General features: G+C 64.5%; 10 protein-coding genes across 10 annotated transcripts; 4 read left to right on the plus strand and 6 right to left on the minus strand.

Annotated features, from left to right (window-relative positions):
- Positions 1-33: 33 nt before the first annotated feature.
- Positions 34-1,488, plus strand: MJAP1_003317 (uncharacterized protein; the record flags this gene model as incomplete). The annotated part of the gene is made up of 1 exon (XM_060267245.1): positions 34-1,488. The coding sequence occupies one exon, from the start codon at positions 34-36 to the stop codon at positions 1,486-1,488; it is 1,455 nt and encodes a 484-aa protein (XP_060123228.1).
- A 66-nt stretch (positions 1,489-1,554) lies between these two features.
- On the minus strand, positions 1,555-7,260 carry MJAP1_003318 (uncharacterized protein; the record flags this gene model as incomplete). The annotated part of the gene is made up of 3 exons (XM_060267246.1): positions 1,555-5,521; positions 5,920-6,789; positions 6,812-7,260. The coding sequence occupies 3 exons, from the start codon at positions 7,258-7,260 to the stop codon at positions 1,555-1,557; spliced, it is 5,286 nt and encodes a 1,761-aa protein (XP_060123229.1).
- Positions 7,261-7,332: 72 nt separating this feature from the next.
- On the minus strand, positions 7,333-9,576 carry MJAP1_003319 (succinate--hydroxymethylglutarate CoA-transferase; the record flags this gene model as incomplete). Its single annotated transcript, XM_060267247.1, has 4 exons — positions 7,333-7,704; positions 7,727-7,849; positions 7,872-9,344; positions 9,367-9,576. The coding sequence occupies 4 exons, from the start codon at positions 9,574-9,576 to the stop codon at positions 7,333-7,335; spliced, it is 2,178 nt and encodes a 725-aa protein (XP_060123230.1).
- A 77-nt stretch (positions 9,577-9,653) lies between these two features.
- ICP55 (intermediate cleaving peptidase 55) lies at positions 9,654-11,266 on the plus strand (the record flags this gene model as incomplete). Its single annotated transcript, XM_060267248.1, has 3 exons — positions 9,654-9,964; positions 9,987-10,060; positions 10,083-11,266. The coding sequence occupies 3 exons, from the start codon at positions 9,654-9,656 to the stop codon at positions 11,264-11,266; spliced, it is 1,569 nt and encodes a 522-aa protein (XP_060123231.1).
- Position 11,267: 1 nt separating this feature from the next.
- imp3 (U3 small nucleolar ribonucleoprotein imp3) lies at positions 11,268-11,860 on the minus strand (the record flags this gene model as incomplete). Its single annotated transcript, XM_060267249.1, has 3 exons — positions 11,268-11,349; positions 11,372-11,797; positions 11,820-11,860. 3 exons carry the CDS (start codon positions 11,858-11,860, stop codon positions 11,268-11,270), a joined length of 549 nt encoding a protein of 182 aa, XP_060123232.1.
- A 55-nt stretch (positions 11,861-11,915) lies between these two features.
- NAR1 (Cytosolic Fe-S cluster assembly factor nar1) lies at positions 11,916-13,604 on the plus strand (the record flags this gene model as incomplete). The annotated part of the gene is made up of 3 exons (XM_060267250.1): positions 11,916-11,936; positions 11,960-12,052; positions 12,075-13,604. The coding sequence occupies 3 exons, from the start codon at positions 11,916-11,918 to the stop codon at positions 13,602-13,604; spliced, it is 1,644 nt and encodes a 547-aa protein (XP_060123233.1).
- Positions 13,605-13,610: 6 nt separating this feature from the next.
- Positions 13,611-14,712, minus strand: tlg2 (t-SNARE affecting a late Golgi compartment protein 2; the record flags this gene model as incomplete). The annotated part of the gene is made up of 2 exons (XM_060267251.1): positions 13,611-13,614; positions 13,658-14,712. 2 exons carry the CDS (start codon positions 14,710-14,712, stop codon positions 13,611-13,613), a joined length of 1,059 nt encoding a protein of 352 aa, XP_060123234.1.
- A 274-nt stretch (positions 14,713-14,986) lies between these two features.
- MJAP1_003324 (uncharacterized protein) lies at positions 14,987-15,379 on the minus strand (the record flags this gene model as incomplete). The annotated part of the gene is made up of 3 exons (XM_060267252.1): positions 14,987-15,016; positions 15,039-15,277; positions 15,301-15,379. 3 exons carry the CDS (start codon positions 15,377-15,379, stop codon positions 14,987-14,989), a joined length of 348 nt encoding a protein of 115 aa, XP_060123235.1.
- Positions 15,380-15,457: 78 nt separating this feature from the next.
- On the plus strand, positions 15,458-15,673 carry MJAP1_003325 (uncharacterized protein; the record flags this gene model as incomplete). Its single annotated transcript, XM_060267253.1, has 3 exons — positions 15,458-15,540; positions 15,563-15,631; positions 15,655-15,673. 3 exons carry the CDS (start codon positions 15,458-15,460, stop codon positions 15,671-15,673), a joined length of 171 nt encoding a protein of 56 aa, XP_060123236.1.
- Positions 15,674-15,819: 146 nt separating this feature from the next.
- MJAP1_003326 (uncharacterized protein) lies at positions 15,820-16,578 on the minus strand (the record flags this gene model as incomplete). Its single annotated transcript, XM_060267254.1, has 4 exons — positions 15,820-15,999; positions 16,022-16,231; positions 16,254-16,337; positions 16,360-16,578. 4 exons carry the CDS (start codon positions 16,576-16,578, stop codon positions 15,820-15,822), a joined length of 693 nt encoding a protein of 230 aa, XP_060123237.1.
- Positions 16,579-16,584: the final 6 nt, after the last annotated feature.

Genomic DNA, 16,584 nt, shown 5'->3' on the forward strand with positions numbered 1-16,584 from the left:
CCCCAACTCCGCCCCGTCTCTCTTCCTCGAGGGATGGAGAAACGAGCCGAGGGCGAGCGGCACAGCGCGCGCCAGGCGAAAAAGATCAAGACGGAGCATGCCAAGGAGGAGCAGAATAAGCGAAAGTCGGTAAGCCCGGCGCCGAAGTCGTCGACGCCGGCGCCGCGCAAGGGCACGTCGCCGCTGCCCACCGAGGCGCCCCGCTCCGAGGCCGAGACCGCCGCCGCGTCGAGCACCCCGGCGCCGGCCGCGTCGACGCCGGCGGGCAACGCGAGCGCGACGAATTTGGACCGCCTTGCGAATATCGCGACAAACACGCAGCGCCCCGACGTCAACACGCCGCTCGCGTACCGCATGGACTCGTCGCTGCTGCAGACACCGACGGGCAGCGGCAACCTCCCGCTCTCGCTGCAGCGCCTGCAGGCGATGCGGAACGGGCAGGCGTCGCCGATGGCCTCGACGCCGACGTCGGCCGGGAGCAACGCGCCGGTGTTTGACCACCTCGTCGACGTCATGGGCTTCTCGGGCGTGGATCTCCGCGCAGAAGAGGCCTTTATCCAGCAGGGCTCGCTCTGGGAGGACGCGAGCCAGACTGCCTCGGCCGTGCTCAGCAATGCGGGCATGGGCCAGGGGCTCTACCTCAATGTATACCCCTTGTCGGCGATGGTGCACCGCGTCGCGAAGCGGTACGGCCTCAAGGTCGACGCGGCGACGCTCGACTATTTGTCGATCGCGACGCGCATGCGCTTCCGCAACCTGCTCGAGGCGATGGTGCGCGTGTCGCGCCACCGCGCATGGTCGTCGTACCAGCGCCCTGCCCCCCTCGACGCGGACGGCAACGCAATGTACCACGAGGCCATCACCTCGAACCCCAGCAAGCAGCTCTCGGCGATTGAAAAGGCCGAGCGCATCGAGGAGGGAAACTGGCGCCGCATGCGCCTCGAGCGCGAAGAGGCCGAGGCCGCCGCACAAGAGGCCGCGGCCGCGGGCGAGGACCCCAACACACCGGGCGCCAACGCCAAGCGCGGCAAGCGCCCACTCGGCACCTCGGGCCGCAACCTGAGCGAGGACGTGCGGAAGCGCTTGGCAGATAGCACGGCGATGCGCCACCTCGGCGCGAATAACGTCGCGTCCAAGTACGCATGGCTGCAGTCGCCCGGCATGCGCGCGACGCCGCGTGCGCCGCGCGAGAGCGACGACCAGGAGGCCAACACCAGCGGCGGGTCGCTGCCCAAGCCCAAGTTTGCGCCGCAGACGCCGGCGCCCGCCGCGCGCCTCGCCCCGACGCAGCCGCAGGCGGGGGTCTGGAGCGACGTCGCCACGCGCCAGGCCGCACAAAAGGAGCAGGAGCGCGTCGCCAAAGCGCGCGTCACGCTCCGCGACGCCCTCACCGCGCTCGAGCGCGAAGAGGCGGGCGGTGCCGGGCGTGGCTCGGGCGGTCGCGCGTTGTACATTGCCCGTGCATGGGGCCGGGGACGTAGAAACTAATTACGGATACGTGAGTGGTGCTGTGGTATAAGGCCGCGATGCCACGAAAGGGTATTGGGCGGCGGTTTAGGCGGTGGCGCGCGGCCCCACATGGTCAAACAACGCGCGAGCGCGGTGAATCAGTGCCACGGGGAAGGCGCGCGCCTTCATTTTTTCAAAGAGCGCCGACGCACGGTCCTGGTGGCCGTACGAGAGCTCGGCACGGATCATTGCCTCGTACGTGCTTGGCTCGCGGTTCACGAGCGCACCAAGGACATTAGCGCGGTCGACGGCATGGCCGCGCGAGCCGTGGCCGACACGTTCGCGGCGCATGCCCAGCGCGCCCGCGCCGTGGTGGCGGGGCAGGTGGTTGCCGGCGGCGGCAATGCCGGCCGGCGGGTCGATCATCGCGTCAAAGACGCGGCGGGCCTCGACGAGGCCGAGCGGGCCGTCCTGCGCGTAGCCCTTGATCAGCAGGTTCGCAATGTACGCCGTGGGCAGAATGCCTTGCGAGACCATGCGCGCGAGGTACGCCGGCATGAGATCCGTACGTCCGTGCGCGACAAACACGGAAAAGAGCGACTCGTAGACCACCGCGTCCGGCACCGTGCTGATCCCGTTGCGGGGGCCCGCGGGCGCGTGCTCCGCGATCGACTCAAACGTCTCTAGCGCACGGTCCAGGTCGTGGAGGACAGTGCCTTGGGTATGCAGCAGCGACGCCCAGTGCGTGCCTTGCACGCCGACCAGCCGGTCGGCGACAAGGCGCGCAAACACCGCCTGCTGCCGCTCGGGCTGCACGGGGGCAATCGAGCCCCAGACGTCGAGTAGCAGCTTGTACGTGTGCGCACTGGGACGCACGCCGGCCTGCTGCATCTTTTCGTAGTAGTGCAGCGCCTTGTCGCGGTCCATGCAGCTGTGCACGTAGTACTGGATCATGGTATTGTACGGCGGCACGCGTGGCTGGAAGGTCTGCTGCGACTCCATCTCGGCAAAGAGCTGCGTCGCACGCGCCTCGTCGCCGGTACGCACACACGCATTGATCGCCGCACCGTACGTCACGCTGCTGGGGCGCAGGTTCGCGCTGCGCATCGCGTCAAAGAGACGCAGCGCCTGCTCGGCCTTGCGCGCGCGCGAAAGCTTGGAAATCACCGTGTTGTACAAGTAGGTCGTGGGGCGCACACCGAGACGCTGCGACTCGCCAAAGAGCTCCTCGGCAACGACCGCGTCGTCGGTGCGCTCCTGGATCGTGGCGATCAGTGCCGCGTACGCACTCGCACTGGGGACGTGGCCCGCAGCAACGAGGCGCTCACGGTGTGCATTCGCGCGCTCACCGGCGCCGGCATGCGACAAGGCCGTAATCATGCCGTCCTCGAGCTGGAACCAGTGGCTCACACGCCACTCGTGCTCGTTCGGACGCGAGGCAAGGACGTGCATGCCCATGGCATACAGCTCGTCGATACGCCCAAGCTGGCCCATACGCCCAAACGCGTTGATAAGCACAGCCAGCGCGCCGGGCGCCGCATACGTCCCGCGGCCGACGCTCGACTTGAGACGCGCATAGAGCTCGTCCGCCTGCAGCTGGCCGTGCGCACGCGCAAGGCTCTGCAGCGCACCGCCAAGCGCGCCATCGAGATTGCGCACCGCCGGCAAGTTTGGCGAGTGCACGCCTTCAATGTACGCATGCAGCGCGTGGGGCGCCGCCACCGCCTCGGCCGCCACCGACTTGCCCTCGCTCGTGGTCTTGGTGTGCTTCGGACCGCTCTTGGCCGGCGCAGCCGCCGCAGGATCGTCGGGCGAGAGCCACGCATGCAGCAGCACGAGGCCTTCTTCGCCGTACTTGTTGCGCAGCAGTGTCGAGAGGCGCGCCACGTCCAGCATCGGGCGCCGTGCGGCGCCGCGCGGCGCGTTCACCGGCAGCTGCGCGAGCTCCGCAAGCAGCTTTCCGAGGCCAGTCGAGGTCGTTGGCGTGTCGATATGGGTCGCAGCGAGCTCCTCGGCACAGAACGCGTCCGTGATACTGCGCCATGCACCCTCGCTGAGCGCAAGCGCGCTCATGTCGCCGTTCAGGTCGCGGCTTGCCGCCTCGTACAGGTGCGTAAGCGAGGCGTAGTAGCCGTCGAGCAGCGAGCCACGCATGCCTTCGAGCGCAGGCGCAACGAGCGTCACCATGGCCGTCAGGCGCACGCACGCATCGCTGAGCGTGTGCGGCTGCTGCAGCGCGGCATCGGCAATCGCCATCGGCAAATGGCACGCGTCACACAGCAGCGCGACACAGCACGGAGCGGTCGTGTCCGCGTGGCGCAGCGCAAGCACCGCAAGGCGGAAGAAGGCCGCTGCGTCGCCGGGGCGGCCCACAAAGGTGAGCTGCCCAATGAGGCGCAAAATCGCAGCTACCGGCACCGTCTGCTGCTTGGTCTTGAGCGGCTTTTTGTCCGAGTACGTCGAAAAGATCTTGTCTGCGAGGCGGCGCAGCGTGTCGAGGCACGGCTTGATCTCGTCGTCCGACAGCTGCTTCCACACCTTGCGCTTCTCCAGCACGGTCGCGAGGTGCAGCAGGCACTTGGCCGCGATCGGCAAAAGAAGCACGGGGCGCGCGAGCAGCGCCTCGCCGACCGGGTTTAGGTAGTGCGCCGCCTCGGTCGGCGGTTGCTGCATCACCGCGGCCAGCACGCCTTCCAGCGCCTGGACCGAGGGTTGTGGCAGCTCCGAGTCTTGCAGATGGTGCAGCCACTCGACAGCCGAGCGGATGTCGCCGGCGCGCACAAAGCCGAGCACCATTGTCGAGATGATCTGCTCGTCGACCGGCGGCGTGGACATCCCATAGGGCTGCGCAGCGATCAAGCGCTCAAAGAGGGACACGGCGCCTGCAGCGTCGCCGAGCGTAAAGTGAGCGTCGAGCATCGTCGCCCACACGCGCTGGCAGCGCGGCTTGCTGAACGCCTCGGTGCCCGGCTGGATGATGGCCAAGGCGCTCGCGACGCGCTCAAAGGTCTCAAACACTTCGATACACGCCTTTATGCGACGGGACTGCTGCTGTGTCTCGGTCTCGTCTTCGCGCGCCAGTTCTGTATCGTGCGCAAAGACTTGGATGAGAAGGCGAAACGAGTCGGCATCCTTGGTCATTAGCACGTTTTCTTCCAGCAAAGCAAGCACTTCGACCGCCTCCCGTGTCTTCCCGCGCATCGCGCAGCATTGCAGCAGCATGTTGTACGCCGCCGTACTCGGCAGCGACAGGTGCATTGCGTGCGCGGCCTGCGCCAGCGTCAGGGCTGCAACCAAAAAGTCGTCCTCGCTTCCCTCGGGCAGCACCGTACGGTCGCTGGGGTTCGTGTGCAGCTCCATATCGCGTGTGCAGAGTGCGTCAATGAGCACAACATAGGTCGTGGCGTTGGGCGGCGGCCCGTGGGCCTGCATCTCACGATAAATACGCAGCATGCTCGATGCAAGCGATCCCGCACGGCGCAGCGCGCTGAGTATGTTGTTGAAGCCGACGAGCGTGCGCTTGGTCGGGTCGAGCTTCAGGAAAGACTCGATCGACGACTGGATCTTGTTCGTGTCGTGCGCATCGAGCGCCGTCTGGAGTCCAGTAAGGACATCTTGCTCCTCACTCGTCATAATCCCAGTGCTGCTTTCGATCAGCGGAGACTCGGATTGCGCAGCATGCGGCAGCGTGTCGCGCGGTGCGCCCGACACCGAATTGCGGCGCATGCCCTTCTTGGGGCCCAAGGGGAACTCCTCGATCTCGATGTGCGCCAGCTTCAAGAGACCGTAGCTGATGCTGTGCGATCGGCGGAGTTTGGCTGTCGGTCCATTGTCACCCCCACCATGCGATGCGAATGCAGACCGCAGCTCGTGCGGCGCAGGTAGCGTACTGTGCATTTGTTCCGGCGAAAATTGCACCGACGCCGGCGAGCGCGAACACGACGTGCGCGATGTGGCGCGGCGATCGCCCGATGAACTCCCGGTGCCCGTCAGCGCCTCTTCGTCATCACTGGTGCTCGTCGCGCCGGACTGCGTCTGGTACGACGCCCGGGTCGAGGGAGTATGCGACCCACTGCTGGGAGGGGTGGACGGCGAGTTGTATGACAATGCAGAGCGCAGCCCATGCGAGGAGGAGGTTTGTGTACCTGCCAGCCTCTCGAGCTGCGCCGCAAGCTTTGAGAACAGGGGCATAGACTAGCCGGTGACTACTAGCAAGAATGGAAAGTAGACCAGGATTTCGTCCAATCCTCCGCACCTAATTTATTCGCGGCTTTCACGCCACTCGGTGCGCTGGGCTCGCCCAGGCCACCCGGTTTGTGCCTGCATTCCCCAGACACCTAAAATTGAATCCAATTTTTGGCCCCCTGCGGCGTGTCACACGGAGGCTACTCGGACCGCGCCGCCGATTGCATCCGCAGCCAATCAGGCTGTCAACGAGAAAATAATGCCTCCACACTATACCCTGCCTACTCAAACGTCACGCGCGTGCCCTGCGAGGGGACAATGGTGTACTGTTGACGCGCCGCGTTCGCATTTGCTGCACCTGGACGCACCCGGGGCGCACCGCGCGTCTTGAACCGGTCACGACGCGAACGCTCTTCAGGGGCCGCTTCCTTTTGCGACGGCAAGGCGTGATCACGCTTGGGCCACGATCCGGCGGTCGATTCCGAAGTAGGCTCTTCGGCCGACTCGACAGCGGACTCCGGAGCGGCCTCCGCGGCGGCGGCAAAGTCGCGGCGGCGGCGGCGGGGGGTAGGGACATAGTCGGGGAGCAGGTTCCGCGAGGCGCCGCGCCGCACGGCATCCACGCCGGCGTACTCGATCTGGAGCGTACGTCCGAGCAGGCGTCCGTTGCGGGGCTCGATCAGCGCCTGGGTAGCCTGCGCAATAGACTCAAAGTCGATAAACGCAAAGCCTTTGCACTTGCCGGTATCTTCAAAGGTGCCCATGCGGATCTTCTTGATGCCGGCACCGGGGGGGTCGAGGTCTTTTTCGTCCTCTTCGTCGTCCTCGTGGTCCTGCAGGTAGCGGCGCTGCGCGGAGCCGTCAAAAAGCTCGCGGATCGCCTCCTCGGTCGTCTCAAAGCTCAGATTGCCCATAAAGAGCGTCGGCGCAGCGGGATTGCGCTGCGCGTGCAAGACCTTTTGCGCAGTTTTCGTCAGGCCGGTACGGCCGCCCGACGTACTCGCGCCCGCAGCGGCCGCCGCCAGGTCCAGCCCGGGGCGGCCAGTATAGTCGCTGCCGCTCTTGATGAGCAGGCGACGGCCGCTGAGCTGCTGCTCGGAAAGCGCCATGCACGCCTCGACTTGCTCGGGAGAGGGGAGGTCGACGTACGCAAAGCTAGGTAAGTAAGGCGACGTACCCTTTGTTGTATTCAAACTTGCGCGCGCCTTGCGGCATGTGCACGCGGCTAATTCCTTGGATATCATGCTCCTCAAGCCACTTGGTGAGCAGCTCTTGCGTCGTAGAAAAGGCCAGGTTGCCGATCCACACACTATACGGGCTGCGCTGGGGGCGGCCGGGCGGCGCAGAGCTGTGGTCGCGCTCTTCACTTTGCTCGACACGCTCCTCCATCTTTTCCATCTTGCGCCGCTTGCGGCGCTCCTTGTGCGAGAGCGGTTCCTCTTCCGGCTCGGCGGGCTCGGTGGGCTCGGTGGGCTCTGCGGCGGGCTCTTCAGTAGGCGCCTCGGCTTCAACAGCCTCTGGAGCACTACGCTTCTTTTTCGGCGGATCTTCATTCTCGCGCGCGAGCGCACGCTCGGCCTTGCGCGCCTTGCGCCGCTCCTTGTGCGTCAGTTCCGCGTCGGACATCGTCGCAGAAAAAAAGTTCGCCTCCACAAGTGGAGGTATCGGGCATCGGGGGCCAGCCGGCTGGCCTACAAGCTATCGAGTGGGAAAACGCGCGCTGCGGCGCGGGGTGCGCAGGTCGGGCTCTGCATTCTCGGCGAGGTGGGCGTCGATATCCTCGGCGTTCCACACGGGCTTTGTGCGCAGCTTGCGTGTGGATCGCGTAGGACTCGGTGAGCGCGGCTGGAAGAGCAGCGAGTCGTCCGCACTCGCTTCCGAGAACCGCGCCGTGTTGGTCGACTTGGGCGCGAGCACCGGCGAGTCGAATACCGCGCTATCGCCTCCAGACACTGCGACATCGTCGCTGCATGCGCTTTCGGAGACGTCGGCAGCCTGCGCCTGTGTCGCCGCGGTGAAGCGCGCAAAGAGGTCGAGTTTCTTGCCCATAAACGCATCGTTCTGTTCCATCTGGGTGAGCTAAGCGACGTACCTCGGTGCGCAGCTGCTCTTCGTAGTAAAGCTGCATCTTGCGGAGCGCACTCTCGAGATGCAGCGCCATCTCGTCGCGTACCGTCTTTTCGATGACCATGCATAGGTTCTCGGCGCGCTCGCACTGGGTTAGGAGGGCGACGTACCTTGTTGCGGAGGCGCTCGTTCTCTTCGATGAGCATCGTCACGAACGGATCCTCGTCCTCGTCATCGCTTTCGCCCGCGTCGAGCACGGTCATGCCAGACGTATTTGGCAGCGACGACGACCGCTTTGTGGGCGACGCACGCTCGTTGGGCGCGACGTGGATGCCGACGTCCTTGGCCATCGCACTGAAGCGCATCACGTTCGCGCTCTCTTCGAATCCCGTCCCGTAGGGGTTCACGTTTACAATCATCACCACGCGCCCGTCGCCGGTAAAGAACGACTGGAAGAGCTCCGTGAGCTTCGAGTGGCGGAACGGAATGATGCTCTGCCGGCGCCGCGGCTTGCTCTGCGAGTCACTCGCGTCCGCACGCTCCCCGTGGAAGATTCCGGCACGGATCTGGTTCTTGCGCATGGTCTCGAGGCACTGGCCGAGGCACATGAGGCTCTTGTTGATATTCCCTGCCTCTTTTAGGCGGGGACCAGACGGGACCTCGGTGTTGGCCACGCGTTCACTGCCCGCGAGGTCGACGATGCTCATGCGGGAGATAAAGTACTTGCGCGAGAGCCCGGCAATATCGCGGTCCTCGAGTGCGACACTCGTCTGCTCGCGCAAAATCTTGATCGTAAAGACAGAGTGCGAGCGCGAGCTGGTACGATTTGCCATCGTGCTAAAGACGGTGCGGTTCTCTTGGCCGCGGTATAGCAACTCCTTCGCCTCGGCAATCGACGAAACCTTGATCTCTTTGAGGCCACTAACGTACTTTCCTCCGCTCTCAACCTCGCTCTTGAGCAGGAGGGGGCGGCGTGCGGCGCTCGTATCGTCGCGCGGCTCGCGCTGCAGCAGCGATGCGCTCGGCGTGTCGAGCAGGTCGTAGAGTTTTTCATTGTACACCTCGACGTAGGATACCCATACGCTGTACCGGAACTCGTCCGACACCGGGACGCATGTCGGGTCCACCTCGAGTGCTGGCACATCGCGCGGCTTGCGCGCGAACGACAGCAGGCTCTTGCTGGGGTCCGAGACGCCGGGCTGGACGCCGGTGAGGCCCATCGGCCGGATCGCCTTGGTGCACTCGAGTCCTTTCGTGCTGTTAAAGATGACATCAATCGCACGGGGCAGGATGCCTGCCTCGCCAGGCGCCTGGCTGCCTTGCACGGTATAGGTCTTGCCCGAGTTGGTCACGCCATAGGTAAACACGAGGCTATTGCGCCCTTCGAGCAGGTCGCGCACCAGCGGCAAGGTCGTCTCTTGAAAGAACTGCGACTGCATCGCCGCCGGCGTCGGTGCATCCGTCTCTGGCCGCGAAAACACCTTGGAAAAGGTATACTTGGCCGGCACGGCCTGGCCTCGCAGTCGCGACGCGGTGCGCGCGCTCATTTCGTGGGGGTGCGTCATGACGACTTCCGTGTCCGAAACGACGTCCAGCGAAAACGTCTCGGGCCGCTCGTCCTCTGGCCGGATGCGCAGGTATGCCTGGGTCAGTCGTCGCACGTACATGGATCGGCTCGCTCGACACGCCGAGCTCCGCAAGGCGCGCAACACTCGACGCGGACGGCGTGCGGAGGGCCGACATGGGCACGCGCCCCCCGACCGCACCTTGCACGGATCGTTTCATCTCGCCTCTCCCTTCCTTTGTGGGCGATGCAGGCGCTTGTGCGGCGCGCGCCGCGTTGCGCCGGTCGTACAGCGCCTGGACATGCGACATGCTCACCGTGCGAGCGAAACAACACCGCGTCTGTCACGTGCTGGAAAGAAGACACGATGGACGCTTGGGCCCTTGGGATGGTGTCTGGCCGGCGTGCGGCGCTGGCCCCCCGTGTGCTGGGGCGCTTGGGCGCGCGGTGCGTGCACAAAGCGCCCCGCCCTGCGATCGGCCAGCCGCTGCCGCATACGCACCCCCACCTCTTCCCCATTGATTTCCGGCGGGGCTCGGACGCAACTCGGGGCGGGGGCGTGGCCGAAGACCACCTTACGCCCGGCATTCCCGCCGAAGAGTACGAGCAGCGGCGACGCAATCTCATGGCGCGTCTGCCGACAGGCAGTGTCGTCGTGCTCATGGGCGGGCGCGTCAAGTACATGAGTCGCAACATTTTGTACGCATCTCCGCTGACGCAGTTACAAGTTCCGACAAGAGAGCAACTTTTGGTACCTGACCGGCCTCGAGGAGCCAGACGCGGCGCTGATTCTGGGTACGTAAACATTCTGACACAGTCAAGGACAGCTCGCGGCGAGGCTATACCATGACGCTCTTTGTCGAGCCTCGCCAGGCCCACAAAGAGGTGTGGGACGGCCCGACGTGCGGCCTCGACGGCGCGACGTCCGTCTTTGGTGCAGACAATGCCGAGCCGAACGACCCCTCCATCATGCTGCAGATCCTCAAAAGCACGCTCGGACAGTGCGAGCACCTCTACGTGGACCTGCCGAAGCAAATGACCATTCCACGGCAGAGTCTGCGCACGCCCCGCTTCTCGATCCACGACTTTCTCGCGCCGCCATCGCCGACGGGCTACGACCTCTTTACGCGCAAGACCGACTTTGACAATGTCGTCAAGCTCCTGTGCGACCGCCGCAACACGCACTCGCTCCAGCGCGAGATGGACCTCTTGCGCAGCAAAAAGAGCAAGAACGAAATCAAGGTCATGCGCCAAGCCGGCGCGATCAGCGGCGCGGCGATGACCGAGACGATGCATGCGATCCAGCCCGGCATGCCGGAGAGCGAGGCGCAGGCCGTATTCGAGTTTGGGTGCGCCCGCCGCGGCGCCGCGCGCCAGGCGTACGTCCCGGTGTTTGCCTCGGGCCGCAACGCACTCATGATCCACTATGTGCGCAACGATGCGGTGATGCACGACCACGACATTCTGTCGGTGGATGCAGGCTGCGAGTTTGCGGGCTACGCCTCGGATATCACGCGCACGATGCCGACGGCGGCCGACGGGCGCTTTACCCCGGCGCAGCGCGACATCTACGAGGTGCTTCTCCGGACGCTCAAGGCATGCACCAAGCTCGCGACCGAGCGCCAGGGCTACTCGCTCGCCGAGTTGCACCGCCGCTCGGTCGAGATGCTCAGCGTCGAGCTGCGTGCGCTCGGCTTCTCGCTCGGCACCGGCGTGCTGGAGCGCACGCTGTACCCCCACTACCTGGGCCACTGGCTGGGCATCGACCTGCACGACACGAGCACGGTCGAGCGGTCGACGCGCCTGCAAGAAGGCATGGTCTTTACGATCGAGCCGGGCTTGTACATCCCTGACGACAGCTCCTTCCCGAAAGAGTACCGCGGCATCGGCATGCGTGTCGAGGACGACATTGCGGTCGGCGACCGCGAGTCGCTCGTGCTCAGTGCGGACGCGCCGAAAGAAGTCGTGGACATCGAAGCAGTGTGCGGCGGCAGGGTATAGTCTATAGGAGATCAAAGTCGTCCAACTCGTCGTTGTAGTTGGCAATCGCACGCTTGATCTTGCTGGTGTCGACCCAGGTAACGCTGCGTTAGCCAAAGCACGTACAAGTCCTCGAGGTTGCGTGTGACCAAGAAAGCGGGGTCGGTGATCGTATCGGGGCCAACACGCACATGCCCTTGCTCGACGTAGCGCACGGCCTGCGACACAGACTCGCTCATGTGCAGCCGCACCATCACGATCGGGAGGCGGCGGCGGCAAAACGCACTTACGTTCAGCTTCTCCATGATATCGCTCATCTTGGCACCGGTGTCGAGCAGGCCCATGTCGTACAGCTTATTCAGGAGCATCGACTCCTGCTGCGCGCGAAACGGGTCTGCGGCAGGGAGCGTCGACAGGCGCAGCGCGAGGCTGCGCACTTTGCCGACCAGGACATTGTATTTTTGGTAGTCGTCGCGGTCCTGCAGGTGGTACCTGCGCATCACCTTGATCTCACGCAGGTTGTGCTCATTCTTCCACTGGAGAAAGTCATGCCTAGGTTAGCAGTGCAGCGTACTTCTTGAGCAGCTTCTGCTCGTGAAATTTGAGCTGCCGCATCGTCGACGAAAAAGAGATTGGTCAGCAGCAGTGGAGGCCGAAGACTTGCCACACCATGGCGTTTTCGGGGGCGTTGGTAGGTCGTACGCGCTCACGCAGTCGCTCACGGACCTGAACGACTACCTGGGGCCGTCCCAGGTGTGTATCAAGCCGGTGGATGCACCGGAGCAGAGCACCGAGCCCAGTGGCGAGGTACGCAAAATGACTCACCCAGACGGAAATTGCCATCGACCAAGGCACCTACTATGAAGCGAGCGGCACGCGCGCACGCACGCAGCTCGAGACCGCAGAGATCTCGCTGAATGATTGCTTGGCATGCAGCGGGTGTGTGACGAGCGCAGAGACCGTGCTCATCGGCATGCAGAGCATCGAAGAGGTGAAGCAGGAGCTCGCCAAAAAGGACGCGCGCACGTTCCTCGTGTCAATCTCGCCACAGTCGCTCGCCTCACTTGCGACCCGGTACATGTATGCATCGTCGTCCAAAGAGGGGCTCGCTACGCCGAGCCTCTTGCGCCGCATTGCACACGCGCTCGGCCAGCGGGGGTTTGACTATGTGTGGGACACGAGCTTTGCGCGTCACCTCGCACTGCGCGAACATACGCGCGAGTTCTTCGAGCGGAGACACGCTCGCGATACCCAGGCTGATGCGCCGCGGCTGCCGATGCTCGCGAGTGCGTGCCCGGGCTGGATCTGCTACGCAGAAAAGGCCCACAGCGAGCTCTTGCCGTACATTGCCGCGACCAAGTCGCCGCAGCAGATTTCGGGCGTGCTTGCAAAGGATATCATTGCACCAAAGTTGCGCGAGGGTACCGCGTACCACGTCACGGTCATGCCGTGCTACGACAAAAAGCTCGAGGCGAGTCGCGAAGACTTTGTCGATGCGAATGGCATCAGGGAGGTCGACTGCGTCCTCACGACCGGCGAGCTGCACGACCTCTTGCTCGAGTCCGACTTTGATCCATATGTGCCGGTGCCGGGCGAAGATGCGCCGGGTGCGCCGGACGCGTTTCCAGCGCTACTCCAGGAGCCAGGCAGCTCGTCGGGCGGCTACCTCTTTGCGATCTTGCACGCAGTCTGGCAGGAGTGGCAAGCGCAGCACGTGGGCACGCCGAGCCTCGAGATGCGTGTGATTCGCTCCGTGGACTATACCGAGTACATTCTGCGCACGCCCGACGCGGTCCTCTTCAAGGGTGCGCAGTGCTACGGCTTCCGCAACCTCCAAAACCTCGTGCGCAAGATCCAGCGCGAGACGGGCGCACGCAGCGGGCGTGCGCCGGTGCGCGGCCGCGGCCGCGGGCTCATGCGGCGCGCTGGGCACGAAGACAGCGGCGCATACGACTATATCGAGGTCATGGCGTGCCCTGGCGGGTGCGTCAATGGCGGTGGCCAGATGCGCCCTCCTGCCGGCGCCGTCCAGGCTGAGGACGCGATGGACGAGGATGCGCCCGTCCAGGGCTGGCAGGGCACCGACAAGCACTGGGTGCAGCGGGTCGAGGAGCGCTACTGGCTCGATCCCTCCCGCCGCGCGGCTGCCACGCCGAATGTCGATGCAGAGGAGCAGACGGGTGCGCCTCTGCGCGTCCTCGACGACGCGGCGCACGGTGCGCTGCATGCGTGGCTCGCCGGCACCGACGCGCGCGCCGCCGAGGTCGAGCAGGTGCTCGACGTGACCCAGACGCACGTCTTCCGCACCACCTACCACGGCGTGCAGCAGCAGACGAATGGACTTGCTGTGCAGTGGTAATGTACATTAGCTACCTAAAAAAAGGGCGAATGACGATCAGCGCCACTAGCAACGCAATGCATAGGATAAGCAGCAGCATGAGCTGCCGCCGCCCCGAGCCGGCCTGGTACACCATGGCCTGGTTCAGCTGCACGGACGACTGCTGCATGTTGGTCGCCATATTATCGATATTGTAGTCGATGCGGTCGAGCATGGTACCCTGCTCGATGACCATCGCGGACAGGTCCTGGAAGAGCTGTGCAAGCTCGCCGATGGACTGCGCAATCTGCGTAATCTCGCGGTCGCGCTCCTGGATCGCGGCGAGGTCGCTGGTATCGTCGGCCTCGAGCAGGAGCGAGGTCTGCATGCCGCCGTGGCTGAGCTGCCTGCGCGACAGCTCCATATCCTCCTGCACGGCCAGCTCGCTGGACAAGAGGCTCGAGGCGTTGGGGTCGGACACGGCCCGCTTTTCGGAGTCCTGGACTTCCATGCCTTGCAGACGCCGCAGGTACAAAGACTGCTTCCGGCGGAAGAGCGAAGACATCTGCTGCACACGCGTCGCAAGCGCGGTCTGCGCGTTGCGCGCGGCGGTGATTTCGTGTGCACGCAGCTCGTTCGAGCGCATCGCCTGCGTCGTGTGCGACGCAAGCCGCCCGATGTGCTTCGACGCGAGGCGAAAGTCGGCTGTGATCTCGGACGTGAGCGACTCAATCTGCCGCTCCTGGTCACTCTTGTCCACAAAGCTGGGGAGCAGGTGCTTGGCGTGCAAACGATCGAGCTCGGCTAGTTTGGGGGCCATGCCTTGCAGAAGCGCATCGACTTCCTCCGACACGTCGACCCACCGCGGAGGGAGGCCGCTCGTGCCGAGATTCAATGCGACCGAGTCGCCGTGGGGGCGCAGCTCACCGGCCGAGTCAAAGTAGACGTGCGAGTCGCTCAGCGGCGGCTTGTCGTCGCTCAGCAGCGGAGCGTCCGCCACGTAGCCCGGCGCGAGCGAATCGCGGATGCTAAGGAAGAGAAGCGTACGCGAACGTGTGACGCCTAATGACGCATTCTGTGCCGCACTTTGGGGGGTATAGTGGCTCGATGAGCCGCTCGCGCCGTCCGCGGGCGTCCCCGGTCGAAACATGGCGGCGTGGAGACGACCTCCACACGATCCGAGCGGCGGCGGGCGGAGAACGGACGGTGGCTGAGCCGATCGAGGGGGGGTTGGCGCAGCGTGTGCAGGATGGTGGCTATGGCAAGAGTGTAGATAGAGTATAGCGGGCCTATAGGCTGGATTGGCATGTTGCCACCGAATGGGTTGTTTTGCACGCGGCTCTCGTCCCTTTGCCTCTCGGCTCTGCCCCTTGCCTCCCCCTCTCCTTCCTCGTTCTCGTGTTTTAACGCCTTCCATCTATCATCTACGCGTCCATCAAGGCTGCGCCGCCAGACTGCGTTAGCCATGCCACGTACGTTGATCGCCTCCATCTCGACCGGGGAATAACGCATCGACGGCGTGTCCCAGAACCGCGGGGGAAGATCAAACACGCTCGAAGCGCCCGAGATCGCGTCCTGCTCGCCGCTCGAGACATCCGGCTTCACGACCTTGTCGGGGTTAAAGTGCGGGCCCGACTCAAAGGTCTTGCGGAAGTTGTCAAAGTCCTTGGCAATCTCCGGGGGCGCGTCAGGGTGGGGATGCGGCTCATGCGTCTCTGCCGTCAGCTTCGCGACCTACCCTGCTGCGCGCGCCTGTTCGGGAACGTGATCGACGGCTTGTGCGCGCGAGCCGCCCGGACCAGCGTCGTGCGGAACATCGTGGAGGACAAAGCGTCCGCGGGCGGCGTTCGGCCGAAAATAGCGCCGGTCGGTCGTCCATTCCCTCCCTTTCCACAATGAGCGAGACGGACCACACGGCGAGTCTGGAGGAGAGCAACGCTGCGCGTCTGCCTCTTGGCTACCGCGACTCGTGCAGCGCGTAAGTTTCGAGACTAATGTAGCCTGCTGATCCCCCTGAACAAGTGCCGGCGGCAGACGCTGTACGCGCCCTGGAAGTGCGAGGAGGAGCGGTACGTATTTAATCCTAACGCAGCCACACGTATGAGAGGTAAGCTTTGATTGACCTAACAGCCTACAGGTGCCAATACCAAGAGTATGTTGTCGTGCTAACCCAGCTTCCTGCGCCGCGAAAAGGCGCTGCGCCAGCGTGTCCTGCAGGCCGCCGAGGCCGCAGCCGAGGAGTAGTCGATAGACCCAACTACCGCACACTCGGCGTACTTGATGCCCCGTACTTGTCTGCCACACCGTCGACGGCGTGCGACGAGGCGTTTTCTGCAGCCACGTCGTGTTTGTACACGGTATCTTGACGCAGCTCGAGTGCTTTTCCCACAAAACCAATGTAGAAGACGCGCGAGGTGTGCTGCGTCGGCGAGTCGGACTGCGTCAGAATGGCCACGTACCAGCAGCAGGCTCACGCTCTGCGTCTGCGAAAAGCGCGAGACGCTCACGGGGTACGCCGTGACGCCGGGCGTGTGCTCGAGCAGCGCAAAGTCGGCCTGTGGCCGCGCCGTGTTTGCTGCGCCGAGGCGTGTGCCGGGCCGCTCGTCCATCTCGGCAGCCGCCTGCTCAAAGTCGATCCCATGGGGCCGGTTGACAAACACGGTGCATCGCTGCGTCAGAAGGTCGACGTACGCGCGGCGCAAAATCACCCGTGCCGGGGTTCAATAGAATGCTCTGTAGGCGCACAGGACAGGTAAAGGGCACTGTAATGATCATCTGCGTAAGCCGCAAGGCGTACCTGGTCATCGACGCCACTCTCGACCCACACTTCAGTCGAGTTGCGCTCGCTCCACGGCTTGATGGCCTCTTTGGCGGATTCCGGCGGATCCAGATTCAGGCCAAAGACCTGGTCGCGCGCAATGTGCTTGTACAGGTTCGCCGCGTCGCCGTACGCGCCGTTCGCCCCAGCGCCTTCCGGCGCTCGGTCCACCGCCGTAATTTCGCCCCCGCACGACATGGCGCC

Source organism: Malassezia japonica, chromosome 6 (genome assembly GCF_029542785.1).
Source record: "Malassezia japonica chromosome 6, complete sequence".
NCBI classification, from domain to species: domain Eukaryota; kingdom Fungi; phylum Basidiomycota; class Malasseziomycetes; order Malasseziales; family Malasseziaceae; genus Malassezia; species Malassezia japonica.